The sequence below is a fragment of the Eleginops maclovinus genome, chromosome 2 (genome assembly GCF_036324505.1).
Source record: "Eleginops maclovinus isolate JMC-PN-2008 ecotype Puerto Natales chromosome 2, JC_Emac_rtc_rv5, whole genome shotgun sequence".
NCBI classification, from domain to species: domain Eukaryota; kingdom Metazoa; phylum Chordata; class Actinopteri; order Perciformes; family Eleginopidae; genus Eleginops; species Eleginops maclovinus.
In genome coordinates this window covers 16,217,507-16,237,445 of record NC_086350.1, presented here as the reverse complement: position 1 = coordinate 16,237,445, position 19,939 = coordinate 16,217,507, and the positions used below count along the sequence as shown (strand labels likewise).

General features: G+C 41.4%; 4 protein-coding genes across 4 annotated transcripts; 2 read left to right on the top strand and 2 right to left on the bottom strand.

Annotated features, from left to right (window-relative positions):
- The first annotated feature begins 422 nt into the window (after positions 1–422).
- On the top strand, positions 423–7,486 carry unc45a (unc-45 myosin chaperone A). The gene is made up of 19 exons (XM_063902990.1): positions 423–582; positions 709–904; positions 1,340–1,515; positions 1,616–1,705; positions 1,813–1,980; positions 2,200–2,368; positions 2,462–2,632; positions 2,757–2,928; positions 3,436–3,736; positions 3,818–3,912; positions 4,006–4,147; positions 4,352–4,492; positions 4,666–4,793; positions 4,871–4,937; positions 5,040–5,153; positions 5,253–5,368; positions 6,073–6,190; positions 6,278–6,433; positions 6,547–7,486. Exons 1-19 carry the CDS (start codon positions 559–561, stop codon positions 6,832–6,834), a joined length of 2,832 nt encoding a protein of 943 aa, XP_063759060.1. The 5' UTR covers positions 423–558; the 3' UTR covers positions 6,835–7,486.
- A 596-nt stretch (positions 7,487–8,082) lies between these two features.
- On the top strand, positions 8,083–10,829 carry LOC134879038 (RCC1 domain-containing protein 1-like). Its single transcript, XM_063905291.1, has 8 exons — positions 8,083–8,373; positions 8,484–8,690; positions 8,772–8,937; positions 9,025–9,146; positions 9,232–9,336; positions 9,873–10,043; positions 10,136–10,165; positions 10,315–10,829. The coding sequence occupies exons 1-8, from the start codon at positions 8,163–8,165 to the stop codon at positions 10,470–10,472; spliced, it is 1,170 nt and encodes a 389-aa protein (XP_063761361.1). The 5' UTR covers positions 8,083–8,162; the 3' UTR covers positions 10,473–10,829.
- On the bottom strand, positions 10,612–12,459 carry LOC134879046 (calcium and integrin-binding protein 1-like). Its single transcript, XM_063905302.1, has 7 exons — positions 12,267–12,459; positions 11,835–11,869; positions 11,634–11,733; positions 11,323–11,476; positions 11,123–11,241; positions 10,915–11,003; positions 10,612–10,826 (listed from the first exon to the last, which is right to left on the bottom strand). The coding sequence occupies exons 1-7, from the start codon at positions 12,315–12,317 to the stop codon at positions 10,805–10,807; spliced, it is 570 nt and encodes a 189-aa protein (XP_063761372.1). The 5' UTR covers positions 12,318–12,459; the 3' UTR covers positions 10,612–10,804.
- Positions 12,460–12,753: 294 nt separating this feature from the next.
- LOC134879033 (titin-like) lies at positions 12,754–19,696 on the bottom strand. The gene is made up of 2 exons (XM_063905278.1): positions 13,520–19,696; positions 12,754–13,361 (listed from the first exon to the last, which is right to left on the bottom strand). Exons 1-2 carry the CDS (start codon positions 19,551–19,553, stop codon positions 13,327–13,329), a joined length of 6,069 nt encoding a protein of 2,022 aa, XP_063761348.1. The 5' UTR covers positions 19,554–19,696; the 3' UTR covers positions 12,754–13,326.
- Positions 19,697–19,939: the final 243 nt, after the last annotated feature.

Sequence of the window (19,939 nt, the reverse complement as noted above, 5' to 3'; positions counted from 1 at the left end):
ACTATAAGCTTTAGCATAATCAAGCATTTGGCATAGTAATGCATTGTATATAAATAAATGCTTTGTAAAAAATAATCATCTGGAAGACATTCAATAAATTGTAGTTAAAGAAACGACCTGTTAACCTTATAAAAGGCTGACTTATTATAAAGTTTTACTGAGGTTTAATCATCTAACACTAGCCATTAGACCATCAGATACTTTGAAATCACTGAATGCACCAACAACTTAAATGGCTGACTCTGTCTTTGGATATAAAGTTTCTTTAAACTCTATGTGTCTGTGCGGACTAAAGAAAGCCGCAGGATGAAGATGTAACCAAATAAAGCATAGATGGACACAGACATGCTCGGGCTCCTCTTTCCCTTATATGGTAAAGGAGCGTGAGGAGAGGGGCGGGGCTGTCATAAACGTCATCAACATGCTCCGGAAACCCGGAAGCGTAGCAAGATGTAACATATTTGACCAAGTTAGCGTTGTTTGTGACCAAGCAGAGGATTAATCATCTAACTTTTTCATAATAATAAGTTACTCTATATTGTGTGGTAAGGCTTGAATATGAGTGGGAGTGAAAAAGAAAAGGTAAGTGCAACAGCAGTTAGCGACTTAGCCTTTTTTTGGCTTAGCATATTTCATTCAGTTAACATTTACTCAAAGATTTTCAGTCATCCAGAGTCCATGTTGCCTACTTTTTAAAATGTTATACAGGATGATCATTTAGCCTTGAAGGAGGAGGGGAACACCCTTTTCAAGGCAGGAGACATGCAGGGCGCTGTCTGCTGTTACACCAAAGCATTAAAGCTGAGTGACAGCAAAGCAGAGAGTGCTGTCCTGCACCGCAACCGCGCTGCCTGCTACCTGAAACAAGAGGACTACAACAAGGCAGAGGCTGATGCCTCCAAAGGTGGGATAAATACACTACAGCCATGGATGTTGTGCATCAAGGACACCGTTTAGTTTAAATGTATGGTCACCCAAATACACAATGAAGCCTGTTACCTTATTGAAAATCCAAGTATTGAGCTGTAGCTTACCCCTAACCAGGATTCTGAATGAAGTATGGCATATGCTTGAATGGACATAACATTATATTTAAATGTATCAATAGCAATGATTTTCAAAGCAGAGACCCTTTGGCATTTTATTTTTTACTGAGAATACCTTTAGATATGCATTCACCCACCTATTGTCTTGCCTTTTCATTTGAGAAACCATTTCCAGGTGTTGCAAGTAATATACAAAAACGTTTGAATTATGATATATATACTGTATGTTGTATGAACTGTTTATGGATGTATGTGAACAGTTACACTGAATGTTAGTCTGGTACTCTTTTCAGCCCTCGATATAGACCCAGGTGATGTTAAAGCAAGGTTCAGGAGAGCACAGGCCTTCCAGAAACTCGGTCGGCTCAATCAAGCATTTATGGATGCTCAGAGGTGTGCCCAGCTAGAGCCTAAAAACAAAGCCTTCCAGGATTTGCTCAGACAGCTAGGAGCACAGATTCAGCAGAAGGTGATGTGTTTTGGTTTTTTTTCAAGGAAAGAGACAGACAGGTTGGTCTTGTTTGAAGCTATTACTAATAACGATATTTTTTTGTAACCTTTTCTTATAGTCTGTGCAACTGAACTCCACAGATGCTCGTGTGCAGCAAATGTTCTCCCTCCTCTTAGATGCATCTGCAAAAGACTCAGATCGACAAAAGGTAAGGGGAAACGCATATGGTAGGACCATTAAAAAATGTGTGCTTAGCTTCTTTTAATAATGCACAGTTGTATTTTGATCCGTGTGTGATTCATTATTCAATTTCAGGCTGCTCAGAATCTAGTGGTGTTATCTCGAGAAGACGCGGGAGCTGAGCAGATCTTCCGTAACGATGGAGTGAAGCTGATCCAGACACTTCTTCATTCAAAGCAGGAGGATATTGTACTTTCTGCCCTAAGGACCCTGGTTGGGTTGTGCACAGGGCATCAGTCCAGAGTAAGTGTTAAATTCTTATTGTGTTATGCTGTCATTTATAATTGTTCCTTTTTAAATATCGATGCATTTCGGTTTCAACTCTGTAGGCTGTAGTGCAGCTATATCAGCAGATACTGTTAATATCTCAACATCCCTGTCAGAGACTATAATTACCACAGTTGTAAAGATGGTGAATTGCTTTGCTGCTTTTATTGCTGACATACACTGTTTTGTTTCCAGACAATGGCTATAGTGAATGAGTTGGGAATGGAGCAGCTGTGTGGAGTAATGGGATCTGGAGCCTCCGCTGTGTCTCTGGCTGCCTGCCACCTGCTGCAGGTGATGTTTGAGTCTCTGACAGAGGGCATGAAAAGAGAGATCCGAGGGAAAGACGAAGCCATACTTCCTGGTTAGTTTGGACTCTGATCATGATTAAATTTGAATTGTCCACACACTCTGTCCTGTGCTTTTAATGAACATTTATTGTGTGATTTTAAAACAGAACCCTCTAAGGAGTTGCGCTCGATGCTATGTCACCTCTTGGAAATGATGCCAGCATCTAATGTGTCGGGTACGGGCAGAGACAGCGCCATCAACCTCATGGTCAAACAAGTTCCTCGGAAGTCCTTGAAAAACCCAGATAACTCCCTCACGTTGTGGGTGATAGGCCAGGGTATGAAAACACACCTGCACATAATGTAGAATTCACACATTATGCCATGATGTATAAAAAAAGACATATAACTTCTCATTTTAAACATTTTGCCTCCAACAATAAACTGCTTGTTTCTCTGCAGGACTGAAGAAAATCCTGACAGTGGCCGGGACCGTCCCTGAGCTCTCAGAAGGACCACCTGTTACAGACAACTCCCACATGAGCTGCTCTGTCTTGCTAAGCAAACTCTACGATGACCTGAATAGCGACACAGAGAGGGAGAACTTCAACAAGCTATGTGAAGAATATGTACAGTAAGTTTTCCATCAAAACTGTTATTAATTACCTTCACCAAGGAGGTGTTTTCAGCTAGGTTTATCTGTTTATTCGTCTGTATTCCAGCAGTATTGCAGAAAAATAACTACTGGCCCAGTTTACATTCAACTTAGTGGAAGGGTGCAGCATAACTAAGAGCCACTTAAGTTAACATTGAGAAATGTGTGATAAATTAATGTGGTGTACAAATAAAGAGTTTATTACTGGAAACAATTCACACTAAAGCCCCAAAAGTCGGGATGCTGTAAACCAAATCTTTGGGACACGTTTTCATGGCTCACCTGAGCAATAAATCCTTCAACACATTTATAGTGTTCATGTTGTTCCGCGCTTTTTGAGTGCCATTCTGGTTTCCAATGTTTCTGTTACTTGAGCTGCTTCATATTGCCGTGACTTATGAAGATGAAACAAAACCTTATTACAGACCATAAGCCCAAAAGTGGGATTCAATCACTAACGTTCTAACAAGATGTTTTTCTGGGCAGGCAATATTTTAACCAACCTGGTCTGGACGCTAAGCTGCGAGCCATTCAGACGGTGTCTGTGCTCCTCCAAGGGCCGAGTGAAGTGGGTAACAGAACTCTGGAGATGTCGGGAATGATGGATGCTGTAATCGCTCTGTGTGCGTCCGAAGATGTGACTCACCAGCAGGTAGCAGTGGAGACTGTGATCCATGCTGCAGGCAAAGCCAAGAGAGCCTCCTTCATCACAGCCAACGGCGTGGCACTGCTGAAGGATCTCTTTAAGAAGAGCGAGAATGACAGGATACGCGTTAGAGCCCTGGTGGTAAGTGCTTCAACAAAGCAAGATAATGAACATCTCTACATAAAGATAAGTTGACTCTGGTTTGTGATGGTTATTACACAGGGTTTGTGCAAGCTTGGATCAGCTGGAGGGACAGACTTCAGCATGAAGCAGTTTGCTGAGGGATCCACGCTTAAGCTCGCCAAGCAGTGCAGGAAGTATGTTTGTCTGTGTTGAATCTTGGGAAATGTGTCATGCCTAATCCATGCAACCCTGATTTAAGACAACAGGGTTGCTTGAATATTTTCCAGGTGGCTGTGTAATGAGTCTTTGCCAGCAACCTCCCGCCGCTGGTCTGTGGAAGGCCTAGCCTACCTCACTTTTGATGCTGATGTGAAGGAAGACTTGGTGGAAGACAAGAACGCTCTCCAGGCGATGTTTGATCTAGCAAAGGTTTGACTGATCATTGTTAAAACATAAGTTTCAATTTTAGTTTCACATGGATAATACAGGGAAATTGGTTAGTCAGATTACCCTCAGAAGAGGTGGTTAACATTTGTGTAGTATTTAAAACCACCACCATAAGAATACACACTAACTCATGTTTCCTGTTGACTATCATAGCCTTGACAACCTTGTTTTTCTTTGTTACTGCAGTCTGAGGATAAGACGGTGCTTTTTGCTGTGGGCTCCACATTAGTGAATTGCACCAACAGCTATACAGTGGAGAAGCCAGACCCTCAGATGGTGGAGCTGGCCAAATATGCAAAGCAGCACGTGCCCGAGGAGCATCCCAAGGTACTATTTTAAAATTCTTCTTTTTTTATGTAGCGCTACATTTACTTCACACTTACAACAGACATTATAACTTCCATATTGTAGTTCTCCTGCTCTCCTGTTTTTCTTGGTACTGTTCAAAACTTGAGATTGTTTTACAGACATGTAAAGCTGTGAGTGTTTCTGTGTGTCAGGATGCAACTTCCTATGTGGAGAAAAGATTGGGGAAGCTGCTGGAGGCTGGTGTGGTGTCTGCGTTGGTGTGTATGGTCAAAAAAGAGAGTCCTGCCCTCACCGAGGCTTGTAGGGAAGGTATCGCCAGGTAAGAAACTTTCAGTAAGTCTTTTTCACTCACTGTTGGCTCTATAGATTTTCTGGTAATACTATTTGTCACGGCAGGGTCTTTTTGGCTTTGGTGGAACGCCAGGAAGACAGAGGCACAGTGGTGGCACAGGGTGGAGGAAAGGTAGAGCATCCTGATAAATATACACTAGTTTAGCCAACACACTGATCTGCATACACCTTGCTTTACTGTATGTGGTTAATTTATTGTTATTGTCCTTCATAGGCTCTGATCCCACTGGCATCTGACAACACAGATGTAGGTAAAATCAAAGCAGCACAAGCTCTGGCAAAAATAACCATCACATCAAACCCAGAGATTGCCTTCCCAGGAGAAAGGGTGAGAATATCATTCTGTAAAAAGCCTTTTAAGTTAAAACATTACCTTTTTTTTTAAAGAACTTTCCCTTCTTAATCCTGTCTCATTTTCTTCACTCAGATCAATGAGATAGTGCGCCCCCTTGTCAGTCTTCTTACTCTTGAATGCACCCTGCTGCAGAACTTCGAGGCACTCATGGCTCTCACCAACCTGGCTGGCATCAATGAAAGACTCAGGTTGGCCACTAGGGGGTGTCTCTCCTAAGAAACAGACAGTCAATATACAACATAGCATGATTCCAAGTATACAGAAACCCAGTTTAAAAGCTGTTAAAATATCCATACCAGAGCTGTTGTTAGGCATTTAAGTCCACGTCAAGTCTGAAATTATAAGCAAATTGTATGCTTGATGCAGTATTTCAAGTCTCTGAATCCGGTCCAAAAAGCTGTATTGATAGTTTAAAAGTGTTTAAACTGTTCTTGTTTTTAAAATAACTAAGGTCACATATGTTTAGTGTTGAAAGATATTTAAACAGCTATACCTGGCTGGTGCTGTCTTTATTGTTTTTGGCGTCAAAAGGGTCAAAACTTCAAACTCGAATATTTTTGCTCTCAAGATTGAAATTTGACGTCCTTCCTATACATTATAGAGCTCTGGAAAAAGTTAAAGAACTACTCCAAATGTTCGTATGGCAGCCATTAAATTCCAGTGTCTGTTGAATTCCAACACAGAAATGTTGTCAGTAGTTTATAGAATAATACTGTTTTTATGTTTTTATTTACTCAATCACATAACTATAAACAGGGAACCACAGAAACTGATAATTCTGCAGTGGTCTCTTAATTTTTTCAAGAGCTGTATATAGGAATATCTTGTATTTAAACGTAACTGTTCTGTATCATTATTTAGAGTATCTGATTGAATGTATATTATTTCACAGACAAAAGATCATAAAGGAGAAGGCAGTTCCAAAAATTGAAGGCTACATGTTTGAGGAGCACGACCTGGTCCGAGCTTCTGCCACAGAGTGCATGTGTAATCTGGTTTTAACCACAGAGGTAAGAAGCATAATAATATGCCGTATGAATGTATGGCACAACTTACTCTGTGTTGAAAAGTAGAAGTAAGATTGTGTTTTCCTTTAGGTGCAGAAGCTGTACTTGGCCACAGGGAACGACCGCCTGAAGCTGCTGGTGCTCTACAGCGGGGAGGAGGACGACAGGCTGCGGAAAGCTGCTGCAGGAACTCTGGCGATGCTGACCGCTGAGCAGCCTGAGCTCTGCGCCCGCATCCCTGGAACAGTAAGCACACAAATGCAGCAGCTCCCTGTCCATCAGCTCAGCACTGTGGCATACCGCAATGATGCATTATTCAGCGTAAGCTCACCTTTCTTCCTGTTTTCCTCTCTTTCTAGACAACACACTGGCTAGAGATTTTACAGTCACTATTGCTCTGTGAAATATCCGACCTTCAGCACCGTGGAGTGGTCATAGTTCAGAACATGATGCAGGCGGACAAGAGTCTGGCTGAGACGATCATGGAGAGCGAAGCTCTGGAGATTCTTTCCGTCTTGGCCAAGGGAGGAGAGGGCACGTCGAAGCCCATTTCTAAAGTAGCTCAGAACTGTTTGGACAAGGCCGTGGAGTACAGCATCATCATGTCCAGGGAAGGCAGGGAAAAGGAAAAGGGAACTGAACCATGAAAGCCCAGCTGCAGCATGTGGATGACCCACCTCGCAATGTTAAAGTGCTTTGAGAATTATGTAGAACCAGCAAAGTCATTTAACTTTTTGGGTGTGGGTGGGTACAAGCAAATCAGGAAATGCTCATGTGTCTTAACTTAACACTGTCTCAAGCAATAGAAAGATGAAAAAAGAAAGGTAGTAAGGATAGCAAGCAGATACAAACTGAAGGGTTTTACTCTTTCACATTGCTTTGCTTTCACATTGTATTTTTGTCTTAATTATACTGAATGTTCTTGGACCTCCACCAAACGTTTATGTTCGACTTGAAGACCAAGTATGCTCCATACAATCTTTACTAAAGATTGCTATTCCTTGATATTTCCAAAATGTTTTTATTTTGTTATTATGATTCCCAAAAAAAAACTTATCTTTATCATTCTGTGCACTGCTATATTCAATTTCAGCAGCTTTCAGCATTCCCTTGCATTTTCTGAAGGAAATGCACAGATTTTTATAACGTTTTATCGTAAACACACTAAAAGCTAAAACCTTCACAAACGTGCTTTCTGTTTTGATTTATGTATTATCCACACCACATTCCTGGTGCTTTAATTGTATGGTTTGTTTTCTAGTTATGATTGAACACAAAAAATAAAACCATGTATGTGAACTCTCTTGTCATGTCAACTTCAACAATGGTTGCCGCTTATTTTATTAATCATTTTTGCAGTTTCTTAATTGGAGCATTTCAGTTCCTTTGAGTTATTTTGGAATGTTTGTGACTCTTCATATAACCCAAAAATATATAGATAGATGCAACCAAAGAATGGGCAATGCTAACGATTGTAAAAAATAAATATAATGTTGCTTTGTAAAGTAATAACATCTTTATAAAAGTTGTGTCCCATTCTCAACATATGAAGCTTGGAGAGATTCCGTGATGTCCCCTTGTCTAAATCCTAAATGTTCACAAAACTTTGAATGTCTTTTTTTACATCTATATTCAGACGACGAACTCAGTAGCACAGTCTCCATCTCAAGGCCTTGCTTTCTTAAAACATGTACGTTAGCTGGATGCCTCCTAAATGATGTTCCATCATAAGTGTTATAAAATAGATTATATTAGAAATTGTTGTTGAAAGAATTGTGACTGTTTTGTTGCTGTAACATTTTAGCTACGTTTGTTCAACATTCTAAGAATGATTAAATGCAAATTGTTGAGGGACGGCTGCGTGAACGCTGGTGCGCATGCGCAAAAACCCGAGCTACATCCACAAACGTTCAAACTTTGCAGACAACTGCGTCGCACGTCTTTCCGCAGACTAAACAGGAGTAACTCGTTTCCAATGCGGTGGTTCGGTTTTGGCTTTAACGCATTTGGACAGATTTATGGACACGAGAAATTATTGGAGGGAGAATGTTTTGAGGCTGAGCAGGAAGTCAAAGTGAGTAGTCCAACAGAGCTTACTGCTCAGGAGGACACAAGTGAATGCAGTTTGAAGACCGATTGTCAAATCAGAGCAAGCTGGAGTCGAAGAGCATCTTTGTGTTTGGATGGTGAGTCTATCAAAGACAAGACAGCTGTTGTTTTACACTCAGAGCGTCCATAATATTAATATCACTCTTTATCGAAATATTATTTATCCACCTTGCTCTCTGTCTGTTAGGGGACAGCTGCGTGTGTCTATCAGGCTTCGTCTCCAATGAGTCATGTGGTAATCATGTGAAAAAGAGCCGAGGCTGTAAAGATGCCATCATCAGTGAATCATACCTGACCCTCGCTTTCTCAGACAGACTTGAGTCCTGGGACCTGCAAAAGAAAGAGACGTCTCCATCATGGAGCATGGAAATCAAAACACACCTAAAGAGCAATGGTAATCTTAATCTCCTGTTGACAGCTTCTACAAGTAGGATGTGTTAATTGGCTAAATATATATCTTTATGCTGCTTTCTAGGAACCCATCTACATCTCCCATTGGTCCCTGGGGGATACATAGCCACCAAACCACCCCTCTACCGCTCCTTATCCCCACACCTGAGAGCCAAGAGTCTGGCCCTGAGTGCAGAGCATGCCATCCTTCTCAGTGCCTCTGGAACTGTGTACACCTGGGGACTTGGCAGGTAGACCTAATGCTTAAACACCTGTCTTTAGTGGGAATCAGAGCAATATTACACACTCATGCATATCTTGATCTTTTGTGTATACAGCCATGGTCAATTGGGGCACGGAGGCCTCACCCCTGAAGAGGAGCCCAGGGCAGTGGAGGCACTCTGGGGGATGCCCATGAGCTGTGTAGCTACGGGAGGCTGGCACTCTGTCTGTATTAGTGGTGAGTTAAACAAAAAGTTGCCAGTTAAAATAGGTATTTTACTCATTTGAGGTGGAAAAGGAGCTTAAATGACCTTGTTCTTCAGATGGGGGAGACCTTTATGTGTGGGGCTGGAATGAAAGTGGACAGCTTGGACTTCCATCACGAGGTCTGAGGAAAGCAACGCAGCAGCAAAGTAGTCAACAAGCAGGTATGGGGCATTTCTCCTTTAACTGAATCAAACTAGTGTTTCTTTTTACCCAAAGGGCTTTTCATCAATCAAAATATTATTGTGTAATGGGCAAAATTTCACATCACCCCGATATTACATTTCTCTAAACTGTATAGTTTTTTGTTGTATGTGTGGTAGCTACAATTGTCCACACTTGAATACAAGCATTTCCACAACAACTATAAAGGATGCTTGCCAAATGATTTATTCTGAACAACAGGGAGAAATGTTCACTACTAGGTCTGTGGATTCCCTGTCATTACCTCTTTTCAAATGTAATTTTGGCACCATAAACTAACTGCCATCAAGCTGAATCGTACAGTAAAAAGTTCATAATGCAAATTCACAAACTATTTACATATATCGATAGTACTTGAAGTATGGGAAATTCTTTCATAATCTGTTTATAATTGAACCATCCTCTAAACTGTAGTATAATTTCATATGGCAACTGGCATGCTGCTTTTAGTAACCACTCAAAGTTGTAACTTTGCAACATTTACTGTGCTGAACAGAATCACCATGCCGAGATACCAGCACACCTACTGCTGAAGAGCCACAGGAGGAAGAGAAACATGAAGAGGTATTCATATCAATCCAGGCCTTCCCGGCTCTGCTGGATATCACTCCATCATGTGAAGTCAGGACAGTCAGCTGTGGCTGCCGACACACAGCTGCAGTAACAAGTAAGAAACCACTTGCAACACTTGGAAATGGTTGTATATTGATGTTTTTCCTTGGCAGATCAGTCATTGTCATCTTTATTTTCTAATTCCAGCCACAGGTGAACTCTACACGTGGGGCTGGGGTAAGTTTGAATTTAGAGCTAACTGACACCTTAACAGATTGTGCTACACCTTTGTAGCATGCCCCCTGTACCCATTTAATCAATCAGTATGCTTAAAGCACAACTTAAGCATTTAAACATACTCTATCTTTCTCTCTGTTACCATTTAGGTGACTATGGCCAACTGGGACACCAGACTTTAATCAGTTCAGATGAGCCGCAGCGTGTGGAGTTCTTTAAGGAGCAGGAGATGCGTGTGGTTGATGTAGTGTGTGGTGCATGGAATACTTTTGCTGCTATCGTCAAGGAGGAAGTAGCTTGCCCTTAAACTAAAATGGAATTCCCTTGATAAACCTGGACATTGGACTTTGGACAACATACCAGGAAGTGTTACTTATAACAACAAATAAAAGAGTTTGAACTGAATGTATTCTGTATAATATAAAAGAAATGTTGTAAATAAGTACTTCTTGAAAATATTTTTTATTTTCTTTATAGAAATAAAAAAAATCACAGGTTTTTATATTTTACAAATGATGCATAAAATAGTTAAGGCAATAAAATCCAATATAATTTAAAGCAAATATCTAAGTGTTCTAATTGTAAATTAAACATATGAGAGTTAAAGGGTGATGCATTGCCACAGCCCATGAGAGGTCTTCACAGCACAATCTTGAAAGAACTGTGGAGAAATATAACAGAAGCAGTTACTAATGAACAACATTGCTTTGAGTAACCTATATACCAGTCATAATTAGATTTGTATTCACCTGACAAAATCTGGAGATCTTGAAATGACATGCTGAAACTCTGAGAGGTTCACAGTCCCATCCTTGTCAATATCGGACTCTTCCAGAATCTGCAAATCAGACCAAAGAAAAAAACCGTTACTCTGACATGTATGTGTACAGAGCTGTTTGAACCATATAGAGTACTTTTCTCCATAGTTTAAAAAGGAAGAAGACCCAGTGAACTCACATTGTTGATGAGCTGTCTCATTTCTTCAGGAGTTAGTCTTGTGTCATCCGTCTCACCGGTGAGGCAATTTACCAACTTCTCCAGATCACCACAATCAAGAGTTCCATCATCGTCAAAGTCTGAAAATTTCAATATGCTTGTTACAAAGATTGAACACTAACACGTTAACAACCAGCTCGTATTTTGATCCACCTATTTACCAAATATACGGAATGCATAGTGGGATTTGATTTCCAGGGTAGCAGAGTCACTGAAGGCACTTAGGAGATCCAGGAAGTCCTCAAATGTAAGGCTTCCATCTTTGTATTCAGATGTTGAGAATACATGGCAGATTCTTTTCCTGAAAGGGTTGGACTGTGACAGGGACAAGTACAAGGGTCAGTGCAGATTATCACTACTTTTACAAAAACACATAAAGCACAAGACAATCCAAGTCATGTTATGAATATGACCACTAAGCAGTCAACATAACACTATACTTCTTCTATTTTACTTTCAAATAGCGTTTCACCTTGAGCTCTGGCAGAGTGAGAATCCTCTCAATTGGCACTCTGGTATTTGCAAGGTCCTTTTCATCTCTTGTGAGCAGTTCAGTGAATCTTTTGTGGGCACTAAACAAATTAATACAAAACAAAAACATTGAAACATTGATTCCTGTGCTTTATTTAAAAAATGTAAAAAAACATCTTTATGTGGCATGCAGATCACTTACAGAAGAATTTCCTGTTTTGTCAAGAATGTCAGCTCCTACAAGTAAAAGTTAGTATTATTATAATCACAAGTCACAGAATACACAAAACAACACTTTTTATTTACAAGTCTGACTTTTCTGTAATAGGTACATCCATGGTCTGAGTTGTGTTTTGGCAACAATAATAGCTGTATAAGCGTGATGAATATGGGTATTTCAATAAAGCTACCACTAGCGGTATTTTAGTATAACTAACTTAACGTCATAGACAGTAAGAAAATCATACTTTATGTTTAATAAAAATGCTCTAACAGTTTTAAGTTGCCTATACACGTTAGGCTAAAATAACTTATATTACGATATCCTTGTTTACAAAACACAACTTTTCAACTTTAGCCACTCGGTTAACAATTTCGATATATGTGCTTTTTAGGATTTTGCTTCGGCACTTACTTGATATTCTGAGAGCATATCCTTCCCAAGTTGACTTGCAGTAGTTCCCATTTCGGAAAATTCAGGTCGAAAACTTACTTTTGTTGTTGTAAAGAGTTACGCAGCAAACGAGTTGCTCTTTACATCGCCTACTTCCGGGATCTGGCTTCACAGTGCCCTTTCCTGTATTTGGCTACGTAACGGTTTCCATAGTCACGTACATGCGAACAGTTTTCTTCATTATATTATTTCAGGACAGATGGCAAGAACAGGTGAATTGTAGGTCTTAATTGTGAAGTTGTATTACTTTTTCATCCTACTTTACTTTGACACAGGTCATTGTGAATAATACAAAGTCTGAGTGACTCTGAAATACTTTGGCAATTCCTACTTTTTAATTCTGACAACTGGGAAACCCGCAGAACATCCCAATGTTCATGACTTCATAGCCTACAGTAAAATCGATGACATTTAATATATTACTAATAATGTTTTGATATAAGATATGTAAATTTGCATTTTAGCTTTTAATAATGAAAGACATTCAACAAAAGAGTACATTTCCACAATCCCATTTTTCATTTGAGTAAATATACCACAAAATAAAAAGGTTCTAGCATAAGCATATTGCATCAAACAATAAAACTAAAAACAGATTTTTTTTTAATATTGTCTTGTTTGTATTCTTTTGCAATGTTATGTCAGCCAGTGTTCGTAATATATAACTACCCAAAAGTCCAAAATAAAACTTTATTTTGATTATAGATCTGCAACAAACCACATCATTTTTTGTTGTTGTCATTGTTGTATAATCATAGCAAACAAAATAAGGACATTGATGCAATTATTTCTATAAAATCTATCATCATGAAAGCATATGAGAGAAAAAAAATCACTTAAAAAAAGATAGGCCCAAGTTATCATATCTACAAAACTGCAACCTGTGGTAATGCATTAGTTCACAGAGTATTCACTAACTGTTTCTTCTGATCAGAACTTCATTAAGATGAGATATACAGGAGACAAGGATCTTTACAGGAACATCAGGAGATGGTACATTCATTAATGGGAAGTAGACAAACTAAGCCCCTGGATTTGTCTCCCAATCGGTGGTGTCTGAAAAATAAAATAAAAAAGTAATTATTTATAAAACTCAAAGAAGTGCTTAACATATTTAATTGTTCTGTAAAATATTTTACATTCTACTTAGCTTTAATTCCTCTTTATATTTATTCTAAAGATCACGACTCATGTTATTTCTTCACAGACTGTACCTATCATTTTTGTTCCCTCCTTGGTCTCAGCTGGAACACCGATCCCGTACTCGTTTTCAGCGGTGACCCTGAAGAAGTAGATTCCTCCCTCTTCCAGGTCAGACAACTTGTAGAACAGTCGGCAGCATTTGTCAGTGAGTCTTGTCCACCCTCTTCTGCTAATATCCCGTATATCTACAAGGTAGTTATTGACAGGGGCTCCTCCCTCATTCTCAGGGATGTCCCAGGTAACAGTGGCTGAATTCTTGGTCACATCTTTAACTGCTACATTACTTGGCGGACCAGGCGAGTCCAAAACTTTTACATTCAGCGTCAAAGAGGCAGATCCAGCAACGTTTTGCAGTTTGACTATGTATTTTCCGGAGTCATCGCGTGTTACTCCTTCCACTGTGATAGAGGTGATGGAGTTGCTGGTGTTTATCATTCCTCTGATTCTCAGATCAATATGTGCTTTGTCCCATGTCACGCTAGGAACAGGCTTGCCTGTGAATGGCACAGTCAAAGTGAAGGTGCCTCCAACTTTTACAAGCAGGGTTTTCCTAATATCAGTGCCAACATCAAACCTGGGCTCCTCCTCTCTCTCCATGGCTACTTCAGGATCTGTTTCAGGACTGGGTTCGCTGATACCAATCTTATTTATCGAACTGACATTAAAAACATATTCCATCCCTGCAGTGAGCCCAGTTACGGTGAACTCTGTTTTATCTGTGTTCTGAACACCAACAGTCCAGTCTTCTTCTTCTGATTTTCTGAATTCAACTTTATAGCCTGTTACAGCTGACCCACCATCAAACAGCGGCTTGTTCCATGACAGAGTGATGGAGGTCCTGGATGAATCGATTATGGTGGGTTTTGCAGGAGGAGAGGGGAGAAACTTTGGATCTTCTGCCAGAGTTAGCGGGCATGGGAGACTGGGTTCACTTAGCCCAGCAGCATTCTCAGCAAAGACTCTAAATTCATACTCCCATCCTTCATGCAGCCCAGGGGCTTTGACTCGTAGGTCATAGACAGGCTTCTTGTTAACACGCACCCAACGAACACCTTGCTTATCCCTCTTTTCAATAATGTAACCACTGATGCGACTACCACCATCAGAGGTAGGTCTCTTCCAGCAGATGGTCATAGCTTCACTGGTTGTACTTGTTACCTCAACATCAGTCGGAGCAGACGGGATAGTAAAGGGATCCATTGCCTTTACAGGCTCACTTTCCAAAATCTCCCCTTCTCCATATTTGTTCACTGCTTTCACCCTAAATAGATATTCATTTCCCTTGAGTAGCTTGGTTATTTTGCAGGTAGTTGCCATCAAGTCACCATACATTAAGGTCCAGGCGACACGGCTTGTTTCACACTTTTCGACAATGTAGTGCATGATCTCAGCACCACCAGTCTCGTGAGGGGGTTCCCATGACAGGGTGCATTTCTCTGCTGAGAGTGCAGACACTTCTAGAGGTCCAGCAGGTGGGCCAGGTCTGTCCAGGACCTTGCAGGTGATAGCCCGAGATGTAGTACCACCTGTACTCTGTAGGGTCAGAATATACTGTCCGGAGTCTTTCCTAACACTTTCTCTGATAAGTAGAGAGGTATGCATCTTTGTTGCAGTCATCTCAACTCGTCCCTTGGTGCCAATATGTCGACCATTCTTCGTCCAAAACACTGTAGGGTTTGGTCTGCCAGAGATGTCAGCATCCATTCTTAGGAGGTCTCCTGCTTTGACAACCATCACCTGTCTAAATTTGTCTTCAAGTATAATTTTGGGTGGCTCCACATCATGCTGTACTGTAACTGGACCAGTGGTTTCAGAGGGTGAACTAAAGAGATCAGCTGAATTCTTTGCGATCACACGAAAATCATACTCTTCACCCTCTGTGAGGCCAGTCACTTCCAAGAAGGTGTCCTGTAAATTGGTGAAGTTGCATTTAAGCCAGCAATTTTCTGGCAGCTCTTTACGCTCAACAATATATCCAGTTATTTTAGCCCCACCATCATATTCAGGTTTTTCCCAGGACAGGGAAACTGAGCTGTTTGTTATATTGGTAACTGTGAGGTTGCTCGGGGGATCACATTGGTCTCTTGCTGCTACAGGTTCAGATGCCTTACTGCATGGTCCAACACCAGCCATGTTTTCAGCACAGACCCGGAACTCATATATTAGACCTTCTTCAACACTTGAGACCTTGAACTGGTTCTCACTCACTGGGTTGCGGTTTAACTTTGTCCACAAAATACTGCTCTGATCCTTACATTCAATATGATAACCAATTATAGGGCTGCCGCCATCACTGTCTGGCTTGCTCCATGCAACCACCATGACAAACTTTGAGGCACTAACAACATGGAGATTGGTTGGTGGACTAGGGGGCTTAAAGGGATACTGGGCAACCACATGTTTAGACTCAACAAATTGACTTTTGCCATAACGATTCTCTGCAGCAATACGAAACTGATATTCAGCTCCCTGGGTCAGGCGGGATATCTTGATTGATGTTCTGGCAACCGTGGCTGACACAGTTTGCCATATTGTACTGCCTGTATCTCTTTTCTCAACAACATAGTTACTGATTTGACACCCACCAGTATAATGTGGGGGGTGCCAAGACAAAGACATAAAGTCAGCACTCACTTCCTCCACACTGAGATCACTCGGTGGTCCAGGTCTTTCAAAAACATTAACAGAGATTTCAGCAGATGTAGTTCCAGTCGAGTTGGTAAGGGTCACCTCATACATGCCAACGTCTATTTTGGTTGCATCTTTGATAATGATCTGAGATGATGTGTCAGATGTGTGCACATTTACCCTGCTTGTCTCTTTCAGCAAGTTGCCATCCTTCTTCCACATGACTGTTGGTGTTGGTACACCCTTGAATGGAACGTCAATCTTTAAGTCACTTCCTGCCTTCACATTAAATGTGTTGGACAGCAAACTAATAATGGGCCCAGCACTAGAATCCTTCACTGTAACTGGTGCCGTGAGGGACTTTGGTTCACTTTTTCCCTTGTCGTTCACAGCGCTTACTCTGAAGAAATACTCCTTTTCTTTTGCCAGCCCACTAATAGTTGCATCAAGTGATTTACTCTCTGAGCACATTGTCCATGCTTCTTCTCCCTTGGCCTGCATTTCTACAATATAACGTGTGATTTTGCTTCCTCCATCATGGTCAGGCTTCTCCCAAGAGAGTCTTGCACTGTTGGAATTAACATCACTAAGTGTAATTTTACCAGGAGGCAGAGGAGCCTCAGACACTTTAACAGCCTCAGTGGTTACTGCTGGCAGTCCATTGCCAAACTCATTCACAGCCAGAACTCGAAAATAGTAGAAACTTCCTTCCTGGAGATTGTCAATCTTGTAGGAGTTTCTTACACAGTTGCTACATACGCTTGTGAATGCCTTTCTAGCGTCTTCTCGCTTTTCTACAATATAGTGGGAAATCTTTGCTCCTCCGTCGATAAGAGGTGCCTCCCAGGAGATGGACACAGAGTCCCTCTTTATATCCTTTAACTCTAGGTTTGTTGGTGCACTGGGGGAGTCCAATACTCTGACATTGATGAATGCTGATTTAAGGCCACTGCAATTCTCAGCAGTCAACACATATTTTCCTGTGTCATTTCTATTGACGTTCTCGATCACTAACTCTGTGTAAGAGCTTGTTACCTCAATTTGAGCGCGTTCACTGAGAGGTCCACCATCCTTTGACCATTTAACTTCAGGCTCTGGCCTTCCTCTGATGGTGACAAGGAGTCGTAATGTGGAACAGGCTCGAACACCAACAATCTTCCTCAAGGTTGCATCCAACTCAATGTCAGGTGCCTCCAGTTTTTCAGCAGCTACCACTGACTGAGGTAGATCCACATGCTCTCCAACTCCAGCAACATTCATTGCGCGTATACGAAAATTGTACTCTGCATTTTCTCTTAGTGTCTTCACTGTGTAGTTTGTCTCCTTTACACCTGTGCTCGGTGTACATGCAATCCACTCGTCTTCTGATGCTTCTTTCATCTCAACTACAAAGCCACTGATGGCTGCTCCACCATCATAGATAGGCTTTGACCAGGTCAGAGACACAGTACTGCAGGAATAGTCTATCACTTTTGGGTTGGTAGGGGGTCCAGGTGGGTAAGTAGCTTCACAAACTTTTATGTACTCACTTGGCTCACTGGGTGCACCAACACCAGCAGCATTCTCTGCAAATACTCTGAACTGATAGTAATGTCCCTCAGTCAGCCCTGTACAGCGAAAACGCAAGTCATTTAGTCGTCTCTTGTTGCATTTGGTCCACCTGACTCCCTCTTTGTCACATTTCTCCAGGATGTAGCCCTCAATTTCTGAGCCTCCATCGTTCTCAGGCCTTTCCCATGATAGCATTATGGAGTCACCAGTCACAGCGTTGGCAGAAGGGGTAGAAGGTGTGCTGGGAGTTGTAAATGGATTTTGTGCAATGAATGGGTCTGATTCCAGAAATTCACCAACACCAAATTTATTCACAGCAGCAATTCTGAATATATACTCTTTACCAGGCACCAGTTTTGTCACTTTGTAACTGACAGCTTCAACGTGATGCTCAACCCCTGTCCAAGTAACACGGCTGGTCTCCCTTTTTTCAATGATGTAGTGGGAAACAGTGGCACCACCATCATTTAAAGGGGGGTTCCAGTGAAGATTACACTTCTCTGCACTGACAACTTTCACTTTCAGTGGTCCGTCTGGTGGACCAGGTCTATCCAGGACCTTGACATTAACGCGAGTAGATGTAGTTCCACCCATGTTTCTGAGGCTCAAGACAAATTGTCCCCCATCCACTCGTGCACAGTTCCTGACGGTCAACGTTGTGTGAGTGAGGGTGTTTTTAACCTCCATTCTCTGTGTTGCTTTGTCAATTTCTTTTCCATCCTTGAGCCAACATACTTCAGGGAGGGGCTTTCCAAAGTAATCAGCATCAATAACAAATGTCTCACCAGCCTGAACAACAGCAGTACTCTTGAACTTGGGATCAACAAGCACTGTGGGTCCTTCAATAACATCCTGAGCGATGATGTCTACATTCTCTGAAGGTGTGCTCCAAACACCAGCACCATTCTTAGCAGTCACTCTAAACTCGTAACATTGTCCTCCTGTCAGACCTGTGACTGTGAACTGAGTCTCAATGACATTGGTGTAGTTTGCCTTCATCCATCTGCCATCTGGTAGCTCCCTCTTTTCAACAACATAGCCTGTAATTGCGCTTCCACCATCAAACTTCGGTTTTGCCCACTGAAGTGTGATGTTCTCTCTTGTTATGACAACAGCTTCAGGTTTACCAGGTGGATCACAGGGATCTCTTGCCACATAGCATTCAGATACCTTACTAGATGGGCTAAGTCCAGCAATATTCTCAGCAAAGACCCTGAATTCATACTCGATGCCTTCGTCCAGTCCACTTGTTTTCAAGCGAGCATCAGGTATAACAATTTTGTTCAGCTTGGTCCATAAAATGCTGTTCTTCTCTTTGCGTTCAAGGTGATAGCCGATGAGTGGGCTGCCTCCATCTTTGGCTGGAGGATCCCATTCAACCACCATGCTGTACTTTGTAACTGTGGACACAAAGGGGGTGCCAGGCTCAGTGGGCACACTAAAAGGATACTGTGCAATTACAATAGGAGAGGTGATTGCAGTGCTCTTTCCATATCTATTTTCTGCAAACACTCTGAATTGGTATTCGCTTCCTGTCTTCAGTTTTGTTACTTTGATTGTGGTTCTTACTGTTGTTGCTGACACAGTCTGCCATTCTGTACTTAGAGTGTCACGTTTCTCTACCACATAGTTTTCTAGCTGACACCCTCCTGTGTACTCTGGTGGCTCCCACAAGATGACAACATAGTCAGAACTGATCTCATCAATTCTCAAAGGCCCTGTGGGTGGATCTGGCTTTTCCAGAACAATCACAGTGATTTCTCCTGTACATTTCCCAGCACTGTTGCTTGCAATGATAGAGTATTGACCACAGTGCTCCCTGGCAGCATGTCTGATATGAAGAACTGTTAATGATGACGTATTCATAATCTCTAGTCTTGATGTCTCCTTGACTGCCTGACCATTTCTTTTCCATTCAATTGTTGGTGCTGGGTGCCCAACCACTGGGATCTCTACCTTCAGATCTTGACCATTCTTGACAGTAAATGTGCTAAATGTTATCTGGAGGTTTGGTTTAATGACATTTTCCTTATCTGTCTCAGGGCCAGTCTGGACATCAGGATTGTTTTCTCCGCTGTCTGCAGAAGTGGCACCATGACCTGGTGTGAGAGGATAAAAGCATGAAATCATTTCATTAGTTGGGATCACTTTGCAGAGTCAGAGTGATTTTACAAAATGCATATTGTGCTTGATAAACCAAATAAATATTTGACTCAAATGAATTTGAATATCTTATCTGTTCAGTAAACACA